Source organism: Camellia sinensis, chromosome 5 (assembly GCF_055761805.1).
Source record: "Camellia sinensis isolate YWXY chromosome 5, ASM5576180v1, whole genome shotgun sequence".
NCBI classification, from domain to species: Eukaryota; Viridiplantae; Streptophyta; class Magnoliopsida; order Ericales; family Theaceae; genus Camellia; species Camellia sinensis.
The window spans coordinates 201358379-201371038 of NC_138965.1; the positions used below are offsets into that span (position 1 = coordinate 201358379).

Sequence of the window (12660 nt, forward strand, 5' to 3'; positions counted from 1 at the left end):
AAAAAAAAGAGAATAAAAACTAATGCGGAAAAATTAAATCAAAAGCAACACAAGAATTTTACGTGGTTCCCTCAATGTGAGGTACGTCCACGGGATCGAAATCCTATTCCACTAACAACCAAATAAGTTTCCAAACGATTACAAACGAGACACGAATGGTCTCACAAAACCTCCCTTAGGTGAATTTCAAATAATCACAAATAAACAATGAGGAAAGACCTCACCAAATAGATGAAGCAAAATCTTCAAAACCAGAGTTGAAGAACACTCAAGATTACGAACCAAATTATCTTCAGAACCAAGGCAACATAACCATCAACCAATCAAGTAGCCTCGACAAATCTTTACTCTTTGGCACTGTTACCGAAGCAATAGAATTGGTATAGTAGCCGCACCTTTTTGATTTTCTCACCCCACCGAAAATCAACCACGTTGTAGCTGCCTCACCGATTTTTCAAGAAGTAAAACAATATATATATATATATATATATTGAATCTTAGATTTTGAAATCAAATCCTAATTATTATCCAATTAAATTAGGTCTCCAAAAAATTAGATATAACATATATAAAATATATTATATCCAAATTAAATCAAATTAAAATTCTTTTAATAAATCAATTAGCCCCACGCTCTAATAAAGAGGTATGCCCAAACAAATAGAGATAATAAAAAGTCCTTGTTATGGAGCTAATTGCAGACTTGATTCAATACTTGTGCTGACCATTGTTTGTCTACTGAAAGGGAAGAGAAAAGGCAAAACAAAACAAAAATCAAACTAATAATAAGCTGCAAAGCCAAGTTTCTGAAAAACATCATCAAATCTATATAACCTGTAAATTTTCCAACACTGAAAAGAGCAAATCTACATAATGTACAGAGGAAAATGTCACTTGAGACAAAAAAAAAAAGAAAAAAAAGAATAAGTACTTTTGCAATGGAATACAGTTTCTGATATTAATTCAATGAGATTTCGCAGTGTTTTCCGGCTTCATATAGGCTGAATCAAGCAGAGAGGGCAACACGAGCGGAGAAAGAAGAGGAATTGGGTCTTTACTGTTATAGTAGGAAGTAAATGAAGAAAACAACGGTGATGATGATGACGACGACGACGACGACGACGACGAATCCAAATTGCACCCTTTTGAATTTGATGAACTCTTGAATTCAGAGGAGGGAGAGGGTTTCAGCTGGAGAGGACGGGGAGCTTGTGCCTGCAACCGGCTCAAAAGCCTGCCCGAGACAAACACATCTTTTGGAAGAGCTGTTTGGAAGCCTGGAAAATCATTTTCTGATCCCTCCATTGTACTGATCATTTGAAAAGCAAATGTAAAGAGTGGGATAAGAGCAACTCCCTTTTAGCTAGAGTGTGAATGACATAGAAGGTTTGGAATCTTAATAGATATGTTGTGATTATTAGTATATAACAGTCTTAATTTGATCATCATGTTTGGCTAAGACCCTATGTAATTGGGGGTATCCTATGATAATTTGATGGGAACATGTTCCAGCCTGTTAGGGGTCATGATATGCCATTCATGTGAGGAGAAGTTACTACTGTGTTATGCTCAATACTGTTGTATTTTATCACCAGATTTTAAAATTGAGATCGTTATTGGATTGTAGGATCAAATCGAATATTGTAAAATTTTATTTTTCATAAAAATAGATGATGTATGTTAAAATAAAGTAAAAAATCATTATCTTAATTATCCTACTTGCAATCTTATGTCATCTTACATTATTTTATATTATGTTCCATGAACTTGGGTACATGTGCATATTTAAATAAGTGACAATGCTACGTAGCTCAAATTTTGTGGCTCAAAAGTGACTCAAATGGCCAAAACGACGTCGTTTTGAGTACAGAACAACATAAAAATGGCCAAAACGACGTCGTTTTGGCCATTTGAGCTACTTTTGAGTCACAAAATTTGAGTTACGAGATATTTTCCTTAAACAAGTTGGTCACATCAAATTTTAAATTTTAATATACGTCAACTTAATAAAAAAAAAATTTCAAAAATTATATACGGCATAGGAGAATACATTGATTTATTGGAAATGAAATAATTTTATATATGTAAAAGTAAAATTTATTCATATAATCTATAATGCTTTCACAATAATTTTAATATATTGACAATGATTTTATTTTGAAATTTCTTTCTCAAATTTTTTTTTTTTTAAACGGATAATCTTGAGATTGAGATTTTGACAAACAGGCTTATCACTCATGTGAGCAAGGAATCAGTGCATACAATTAAAAAACGAATTCAGTGGCAAAAGCACCAGAGGCACATGGTACATCTTTTTTATTGAAATCTGTTAAGCATTTATAAGAAAGAATCTATGAATCATAGTCATTGTGTCATAGATGATTGGATAACAACCAATCACAAGTCAATTTTTTTTTTTTTTTTTTTTTTTTTTAAATTTTGTGTTGGATGAATAGTCATGATTTTGCAGTGACTATACTGCCATCAATTGATCTCCATTAAATCAAACAATAGGACAGCTCCAAACACTTTACATGTTCAAAATCATTGACTATTGATCAACTTTTTTTAATTTTTCCTTCGAAAACACATGCCTGTAAAATTAACTAATGATAATGCTACAAAAATAAGTAAATAAGGAATGGCCTCCCTCGGATAGGTGATGTACAATGTAAATGGTTCATTTCGTAAATCGCATTCTGTATTTGATTTATGTATTCCTAACATTACTGTGTAACTAATATACTCAATAAATCTTATAATATTAATAATTTTGAATCGATGTGGGCTACAGATAGACCCACCAACTCCGGTAGAGCATTTCACGCATTAGTGATGTAAATGAAGAGAAGCTTAACCCAAATAATTTACTCTCTCTTCGAGAATTTGGTAAATAAGTCAGTTATATATGGACACAAATTGTATTTGGACTAAACAAATTATTGAATGATGCATTGAACAAGATCTAATTCATATAGATTAATAAAATGGTTTACTCTCTTCTCTCGAGAATGCTGTGACAACAGCAGTGACTGCATGGAATAAAAATGTTTTTGCCAATATATAGAAAAGGGAAAAAAAAAAAAAATGAAAGCTTTATGCAAGACTTCTAAGTCTCCGTTTGCCAAAATGTATTTTGCAGTTTATTTTGCTTAACTTAAAAAATGAACAAATAAAAAGCCATCTCTTTTTTGAATTTTTTTGTTCTTAGCGACATTTTTTTTTAAAATTATGTCAAAATTATTTTCTTTTTTTAAACTTTTTCGGCCCATCTTGTGTATACAAATCTAAAAAGTAAATTTTTCTTGAAAGAAAAATCCAAAATAAGCAAAAAAACAGCCTACTATTGTTGGCTTATTTTTATTTTTCTGAACTTTTTTTTCCATTTTTTAATTTTCCTATTCATTTTGTTTAGTAGAATCTAAAAGTCTAAAATTTTTTGAAAAATTTAATTTTTTTTTTACTAAGTTGTACTTTGTAAAACTAGGATTTCTAAATCCAGCATTTTATTAATGACCCTCACTTTTACTGTTAATGGAAAGAAAAAATATAATATTTACTCTTGTCTTCTCTTTTTTCTTTCCTATGCAAATCCTAACAAAGTCATTCATTCCATGGAAAATTTCAAGAGCAAGATAGGTAGGATACCTATTAAGATTGATAAAAAATACTTATGATAAAATCAATTGATCCTTTCTGAAAAAACACCCACGTTGAATTTGATTTCTCGAAATTACCAAATTCATCATGTTTTGTGTTAAAAAAAGGATGAAGACAAAATGACCCTCTATCACCATACCTCTTTATGTATTCATTAAAGAACATTCTCCTTTAATTTCCCATATCATTACTATAAAAATTTGGAGACCGATGAAGCCCACTAAATAAGGCCCCAACACCCTCCATCTGTTTTTTTGCTGATGATCAGATCAAGTTTTCTAAAGCAAACCCCGCCCAAGCTAGCAAGCTTATGGAAATCCTTAACATAATTTGCATGTCTGCTCGGCAAAAATAAAATTTTCACTCTCCTTCCACTTTTGGACCAGTTGCTCGAAAAAATTGCAAAATTAAACCTACCAATGGCCTAGGGAAACACTTGGGAATTTTTCAACTTCACAAAAGAATCACTAAAAACACCTATATGGAGTTGATTGAAAGGATGCAGAACAGAGTTTGGAGTGGGAAAGCCAAATTCCTAAATATTGTTGGGAAAACTGCTCTCATTCATGCAGTGATTTTAGATCTGCCCACTTTGTACCATGGGCAAGTCTGTTAGTCACCTTTTCACGCATGAAAAATTAGGTAATATCAATAAAATTTTCATTTGGTCTAGTGATTTTGAAAAAAGGAAGTTGCACCTTATTTGGGAGAAAATCATAGCCTAAGAAAGGTCAATTGGGAATTAAGGAAACCAGAAAGGCTAAAAGTGATGGAATAGAATCATCTCTAACACTTTCTTCATCCTGTCATCATCTAGTAATTGATCCATAAAAGTGTTAAACTGTGACATTTGAATCAACTGCTAGATAATAATTAGATGAAAAAAGTATTGAAAAGGATCCGAATATAAAAGTGATTGGCCTCACCGTTTAAACCAATAAAAATCAAATTAAAATACTACATGACCTTAGCTCAAGAGCACTAAATAATTTTCCATCAAGGAAATGGAGGCTCATATAAGCTTTGACTAATGGAGATGGGAGTAGTAAGACCTCATTTTGGTTTGGTTTGATTTGCAGGCAGGGGACAAACCTCTCTGTATGAAGTAATTGATGTTGATATACACCAGAATTAGATCCTACTATGCATAAGTGTGGTCATTGGGATGAAAATATGGACTCAAACCTTCAAGGATTCATACACCAATTCCTCAACAAGTTATTAATGATGTCATTCTTGGAAAGCTCTTTGTAGATAGTCACTTAAAATATTTATATATATATATATATATACATATTAACGAGTGAGAAGTTAGAAAAAATATTTACAGAAATGTGAAAATATTTGTGGGGTGTAATTTTTGTTGTGGTTTTTTATACAGGAAAGAGTTTTACTACTATATATTAAATATTTTTAGTCAACTACCCTGCTTTGTAATTGTCCCCCACCCCTTCCAAAAAAAAAATATTTTAACTTGTACTTCTACTAGTCTTAGCCTAGCTCTGGATGGTTGGAACCATAATTTTTTTTTTTTTTTAATGTTTTGAAAACAAAAATAATCACCTTGTTTTGTTTGATTTTTCGAAAAAAAATTTCCTTTCTGTTTATCTTGTATTTTTTTTTTCTCTGTATATAATGTGACTGACCCAACATCTAAATTTGTATAATTTGACCTTATATAAATTACTTGTCATTCTGAATTTTAAAATTAAATATTAAAAATGTACATTGCAAAATTAAATGGTTCAGGGAGGGGTGGGGTGGGGTGGGGTGGGGTGGGGTGGGACTAGGAAGGGTAGGGGTGGAGGTTGGGGGAGAATCTAACAGGTAAAGTCATATACGAGGGCAATGTCCATTAAATGGGATGAGGTGGAGTTGGGGTTCCCTACCTGTATCGAGGAAAAAAATATTTAGGATACAAAATTTGATCAGAAAACGACAAAATCCTGATTAAATACATAAGTTTTATCTCATGTAAGTTAGTTGTGTCTTATTGTATATGTATGGATAGAATAACGTACTCGTTTCAATCCCTAACTATTTTTTTTTTAACTCCCTTTCACACTTGGATAAAGAAACTAATTAATACAACTTATTTGAATTGCTTATATTTGTATTAAACTATTTGATGCAATTTATATTATAACTTATTAGTTAAAGATAATTTAAATAAGTTGAGAAAAAAATAATAATTATCTCAAAATTGAGAAGGGATTGTTTTGACTTCCACTTATTTATTATCAATTTTTAACTTATAATAATTTGCATTAAACTGTCCCAAAGAGTTGCATGAACCAAACTCCTATTTAGTTGCTTGGTCTTATTCCAATTGGAATATATTTTTCTTGCGCTACCCTTTGGACCATTTGAAGGTGTAGAAAATTGTAGGAAAACCACAACCACAGCAACAGCAACTTAAGTCAATCCACCAGACCCCTCTCTCTTGACCTCAATAAAGCTTATCCTAGTGATTTCTCTTAATAAAATTCTAAGAATCCCCAAATTAAAGTATATATTTATTTTGAATTTGTGATTGGCGTATGCCGTAGTGGTTAACTTGTATAACATGAAGAGAGGATTACGTGGGTTCCATTCCAACAGATCACCAAAAAGAAAACAACCAAATGAGTAGCAAATCAACTAGAAAATAAAAAATAAAATAGAAATCCAGCCACTAACCAACTAGATAAGTACTAACTCCATAAATATGGATGAATACTTTGGTGCCTGTCCTCATCTAACAATTAATCATTTGGATCCGTAGTTTCCTAACAACCAAAGTCAAGACTAGAGATACACAAGCCGCCTTGCCGAACCCATGGCCTTGATTTTCAAGAATTAAATAATAAAAAAAATAATGCAAGAAACATGAGTTAATATTGGGAGTTTATGAGGTCTACATAAATATTACCTTAAAACTATTTATTTTGTTGGACTATGTATTTAAATTATTCATAGAAAGAATTAAATTAAATTGACCTCTAATAACAACCTCAAGTCTAGTCTACATCTCTTTCAAAAAAAAGGTACACAAAATAGTGCTGTCGATGTTTGAAATAATCATGAATGGAGTTCGCATTCCATCAAGATGAATACAATGTCAACCTTACTCATTCCATCATCATTCTACAAAATTGTGGAAAGAAATGGAAAGAGTATTTAACCATAATAAATCACAAATCTTGCAACACACACACACACAAAAAAAGAAAAGAAAAGAAAGGCTAGTTAATTTAAATAACAAAAAAGATTTAAATAACAAAAAAGGAGGATTTGACTAATAATAAGGCCATAAAATTAAGAGCTAGAAAGCAAGTATATACAACTATTTTCCATCTCTCTCCTATTGTGGCTCCAACACGGCATTGGACTCACACACTAACAAGTAAAGATCTAAAACAAGTGAAAATGAGGGCATATGTACCGGCACTTTACTCTTTCTATCCCTTTCTCTACCTCTTGAGACATGCTTTTGATACTCTAATCTTTTGGTTTCACACATATCCTAAAAGAGGACAAGTGTGAGGGGTTTCAATGTACATAAGGTGCGAGCTAAGAGCTAAGAGTAGGACTTAACCAAGCCAAAATTGCAAAAAGATCTGGACTTGAAGAGGCCACCAAAGAGGAACCTAGTGGGAGACTCTTGAGGAACTTGGTTCATCTCTTCAGGGCTGCCCTTCACTTGGAGTATGGTCTGCCCAATCGCTTGTCGAATTGAATCGATTATCTTGGCATCGACAGGGTACCCTGAGGCATCGCGGACGTAGAACGAGTTGACAGCTTTCCCTGATCTAGTTGTAACTTCGGCTCTTGTGACAGTGAGACTGTTCTCACGGAAGATGCGAGTGACATCAGAGAGAAGCCCAACCCTGTCAGTTGTGCATAGTTCTAGCTTCAACCCCTGGATGATTCAAAAACAAATGAACTGTCAAGAAAATAAAATAAAAGAAAGGAAAAGAAATGAGTGGAGCCTATGTGGGAACCAGAAGTAACAAAATAATGTTTGTATATATGAGTATCTTATTGCACAACATTGAGGACTATAAATATTGCAAGTCCACATCAATATGACAATGCATGTCTGATTTAATCAGAGAACATCATCTGTTAAGACACAACAAGTAGATGTAACAAAACATAATCAGACAAAAGAATGGATTACTTGGTGCAAATAATTAACTCAACATGACCATCTATAAAAAAAAATTTACTCAACATGAAAAATATCAGCAAGCCACAGATTTAAAATAAAAAATTTGGAATCACAAATACTTCAACAGCATAAGCATCACAGAAGATAATATACAGGGAACCAAACTTGGTAAAATTAACCTACACTACGTATTATTGGTAAAAAAAATAAAAACCTAAATTGAGCAGGGAAATGGAAAAGGTTAAATTCTGAGTAAAACTTGAGAATTTCTGATTTGGGTTAGAGGCAATACCTCTGATACTCTTCTTTCAATAGCTGCTCCAAGACATTGAATCAGTCTTTGTCTCTCTGCATCCGATTTCACAGGCTCACCATCTATATGCCTGATGCAGTATTCCTTCAAATGCCACAAGAAATTATTTCAAACTCTGTAATTTAACCAAAACAAAGCTCATTTAAAAGTGTTAATGTACGCAATAGAAAGAAGATTATATACCTGATGAGCTTCTGGCCCCTCAGCATCAACATTTCCATGGAAAACCACATAATCCATGTCTGTCAAAGTGCATATTGTGTCGAAAAGAAGTTTTGGTCTATCCTTAGACCTAATAGTAACTACAGAGTAGTCTCTGTCATACCAGTTAACAACACTAACATCTGGTTTTTGCTTCTCACCCGAGGCTTTATCACAAGGCCTTTCGTAGTCTCGGTCAGCAAACATCATCTGGTGAAGCCTTCTCTCAGTGTGGGTGATTCCATGAGACACAACAGTGTTAGCTGCTTCTCTTGATTTGTTGCTACCCTTAAGCACATTGCAGAGAAGTTTCTTGATTACAGAGAGCCTCTCCGGATTAGTAATTGCGCCGCCAGTTTCTTCATCGGTCACTTGCATCACAGCTGCAGCACGCGTGTTGTGGGTCCACACCTCGCCATTAACCACATTGCATTTGAGGTGGGTGAGGACAGCACTCACTTCAGAGAGTAGTCCTGGCCTATCACAGCCAACCAATTCAATGGAAGTATGGTCCATTGATGGTTTAACCCCAACCGATCTTCTCACAGAAGAGGTAAAGCACGAATCTGGCCCTAGAGACTGAGCATAAACACAAGAAATTAGGTGGGTTTTGCACATAAAAGTAGATTAGAGAGGTAAGCATGGCCAAATTCAACACACCTTTTGGATATAATCAAGAACCTCATCATCTGTAATCTTGCTCCCATTTTGATCAGTGACATTGAAGACTGGCAAAAGTCGCGAAAGTTAATTTTTTCAAGCCCAAAGAAACAAAAGAAACAGCTAAAGAATGTGACTACAGGAAGGAAAATGAAAAAGTGGCGGTTTTAGTACCATCCATGAACCAGCCTCCATCAGAGGAAATATAAGCTTTGGTAATGATAAGGTTGAGATCAGTGAGGACTTGTACAACTTCCAAAAGTATTCCATGTTTGTTGGCACTGTCCACCTGAATCACAGAATTGCAGATGTACCAACAAGATCTCAAAGATAAGAAAAATACAAAAATCCCAATGAAGGTAATTCAAAGTACTGATAAAAGCTTAAAGGACTAAAAATGAGGCATACCTGTATAACAGTGGCATTTTTGCAGGTCTCATTATCAATCACAACTCTGACAACAAGCGAAACATATTTATGAGCAAGAAATTCAAGTGACTTTCAATGAGAGAAAAGAAGATGAAGAATATGGGTACCTGGGTGGGTTCATTCTTCTAATGAATTTCTGATATTCATCATTTATGTCCTGTGAAAAGCTCCTTGTGGTCTCTGGGAAAATTAACACAAAAAAATGAGATAAAGCAAAATAACAACCAATCCAAATCACAACAAAGATACTGAACCAGGAGTGTGAAGCAAGTAATTAAGACAAAAAATAAAAAGAAGAAACTGAAAAAATAAAATAAAAATAATAAAATAAATAAATAAATAATAATAATAATAATAAAAAGCTTGGTAATAAGAATCTAATGAGAATATAGAAGAAATAAATTGACCAATCATGGAGATGTAAAGAGGACCAGGATAACCCAGATACCAAGAAGGCCAATGAAGAAGCTTAAACCACCTTAAAAAGGAGTTAGTGCCTCTTTTTATGTGGAGTTGGGTGGTGGGGTTTTGTGTGTGTTTAGGATCCAGCAATCCACCAAGCCATTGAAACACACACACTGAGAGACAGAGACAGAGACAGAGAGAGAGAGAGAGGGGGGGAGAGAGAGAGCAGAGCAGAGATGACAAGTGAAATCAAGCAGAGTCCAGAACAGAAGCAGAGACCAAATCCCCCAAAAAACAGAAAAAATAAAAAATAAAAAAGTCATAATAGCCCAAAAACCATGAATTGAGGACACTATTTGCTATAAAACTAAAAAATTATAACTCAAACCAAAACTAATCACAACCACATATTACCCAATGAAAACCCAGAACCAAATTTTTAGAGAACACAGTAAACAACAAATCTAACCCCTCAAATCACCACTTGTAAGAGATACCCAGAAACCCAAAAAACAAAATAAACACAAATTCAGAACAGAAAACGAGAAAGAAGGGGAACAATGGCTCGTACCCATTGCAGGTCTTGTGGATTGGTGATCTGTTTGCCCCAAAAATTTCTTGATTCTCTCGAAGCAGAGAGGCTTATAACACGGGCAAGTATACCTAAAAAGGAAGAGATCTCAACCCCCTAATATCTCTCACAATATAAAGGCACAGTGCTCTCTCTCTCTCTCTTCACCCTCTCTTGTTTCTCTTTCTATATCTAACCATGAGTCCTATGCTCTGTTTTTTATATATGTATGAACTCTCTGTCTCTCTCTCTCTCACCACTTTCCAATTTATAATTTCTCTTCTAAATTCAGACTTTGTTTTGGTACTTAAAAAGAAAATCCCCTAAAAACCAAGAGAGGGTGGTTTGAGGGCTTCCTTTGAACTACCAGCGCACTTTAGCAATAACCGAGTTGTTTGGTGGGTTGTGGATCTGCTAAAGTACGCTGACAGTGGAATCATTTTACCTGGGGTTAAATCTCAACCACGTGTTAGCAAGGAAAGGGTAATAATCTCCAAGGTTTGTGGAGAGAGAGAGACAGAGAGAGAGAGAGTTTTTACAGTACAGAGTCAAAACGCATATTGTTGTAACGGTCGTCATTATCAGACCATGTGGAGTACTCTAAAATTCATAGGTTAAATCAACTCGTAACCGTAGAAGTGATTTTAAGGGTTGTTTATGGTGATCTAAATAAATATATTTTTTGATTTTTTATAAAATATGAGTTGAATTTGGATTATGTTTGAAATGATGTGTTAGAGAAGTGATGTGATTTAAATAGAATAGTGATTTTTTGACCTTTTATCTTTTTCAAGATATGTCAAATTTGACCTTAATTAACTACGCCAACAGTTATAAATGTTCAAGGTTAAATATCACCATTTTTATAAGAATAATACTATGTGGATGTTCGGGAAGTGAGTTATTATGTTGGTTTTTTTAGTTGTAGGATATTATTAGAGAAATTTTTTTTTGAAAAGATAGTTGGGTTTTTTTGTGGTTGGATGTGATGTTTGTTAGAAAAAAAGTAAAATGATTATGGGGTTGGATGTAATATTTTGTTTGGATGTATTTTTTTTAGTTTTGCAAAAAATTTGTCATTTTGTCAAAAAAAAACCCAAGTCTCAAACTTCCCAAACACCACTATGTAGCAATTAGTCTACTAATTAATATATCAATAAATAACATAATTTAAGAGTTTTTGAGTATTTATAATTTGTAAAATGAGTGAGATTAATAATAATATCATAACTAATATTGATACACTAATTAATATATTAATTGATGTCTGTAGCATCACCGTTTTTATAATAAGATGTTTAAATCAGTTTAGGGGTGTTTTGATTAATTTTGAAGTATTGAAATTAATGATAAAGCGATTATTTGAGATAATTTACATAAGTGTAATTTTTAATTTTGAAAAAATTATTTATAAATCTCATTTGGAGAAAAGTTATTCCATTTAGTTCTAAAAGTTTTCTTTCAAACCGATTAGTCTTTTTATTTTGGATGTATTGTATTTCCTTGATTTGGGGGTTTGAAAGTTTACTTGTTTGCCTTTGTGTGTGATTTTGTTTGGATTTTTTTTCTTAGGATTAAGGGTCATTGCTGTGCTCTTTAGCACAACAGTGATTGTTGTGCCTCAATTTAAGATGTATTATAGGCTTATTTTTATGATTTGAATTGTTCATTTTGTAAGGTTTGTTAAGTATTTCGTGTCTACCAAAAATCATATTAATCAGATATCAATAACTATATGATCAATAATCAAAAAAATAAACAATAAGTTTTTCTTTTGAGAAATAGCATAAAAAATATGCAATTCGATCATATAGTTATTGATATCCGATTAATATGATTTTTGGTAGGCACGAAGTACTCAACAAACTCTATAAATTATACAGTTCAGATCATAAAACACAATCCCATAATATATCTCAAATTGAGACACAACAGTGACCCTTAATCATTTTTCTTAATGTTGGGTGTGCGTGGATGCGGTAGGTTTTACGTTTCTATTTTTTTGTGAAGATTTAGTGGAGTGATTTGTAGGTGGACGATGTTACCTTGTTTGTGGTGTTATTGGTGTGGTGTTTCGTTCCTTTTTGTAGTATTCATCCCTATTGTAACATTGACATTAATTAACATCCAAACGTAATACTAATGTAACACAAAAAAGAACTCATTATTATACTTTTTCCAAACGTAACACTAAAAAAAAAACTCTTTAGTGTAGCATTCTAAAGTAACACATAAAAAAATTTCTTATTGTAACACTTTAATGTAACA

The 12660-nt window shown here is 33.0% G+C and overlaps 1 protein-coding gene across 1 annotated transcript; it reads right to left on the reverse strand.

The window, feature by feature from the left end:
• Positions 1 to 6932: 6932 nt before the first annotated feature.
• Positions 6933 to 10724, reverse strand: ACR4 (ACT domain repeat 4). Its single transcript, XM_028248221.2, has 8 exons — positions 10393 to 10724; positions 9524 to 9596; positions 9396 to 9441; positions 9162 to 9276; positions 8988 to 9055; positions 8310 to 8906; positions 8106 to 8210; positions 6933 to 7561 (listed from the first exon to the last, which is right to left on the reverse strand). The coding sequence occupies exons 1-8, from the start codon at positions 10394 to 10396 to the stop codon at positions 7220 to 7222; spliced, it is 1350 nt and encodes a 449-aa protein (XP_028104022.2). The 5' UTR covers positions 10397 to 10724; the 3' UTR covers positions 6933 to 7219.
• Positions 10725 to 12660: the final 1936 nt, after the last annotated feature.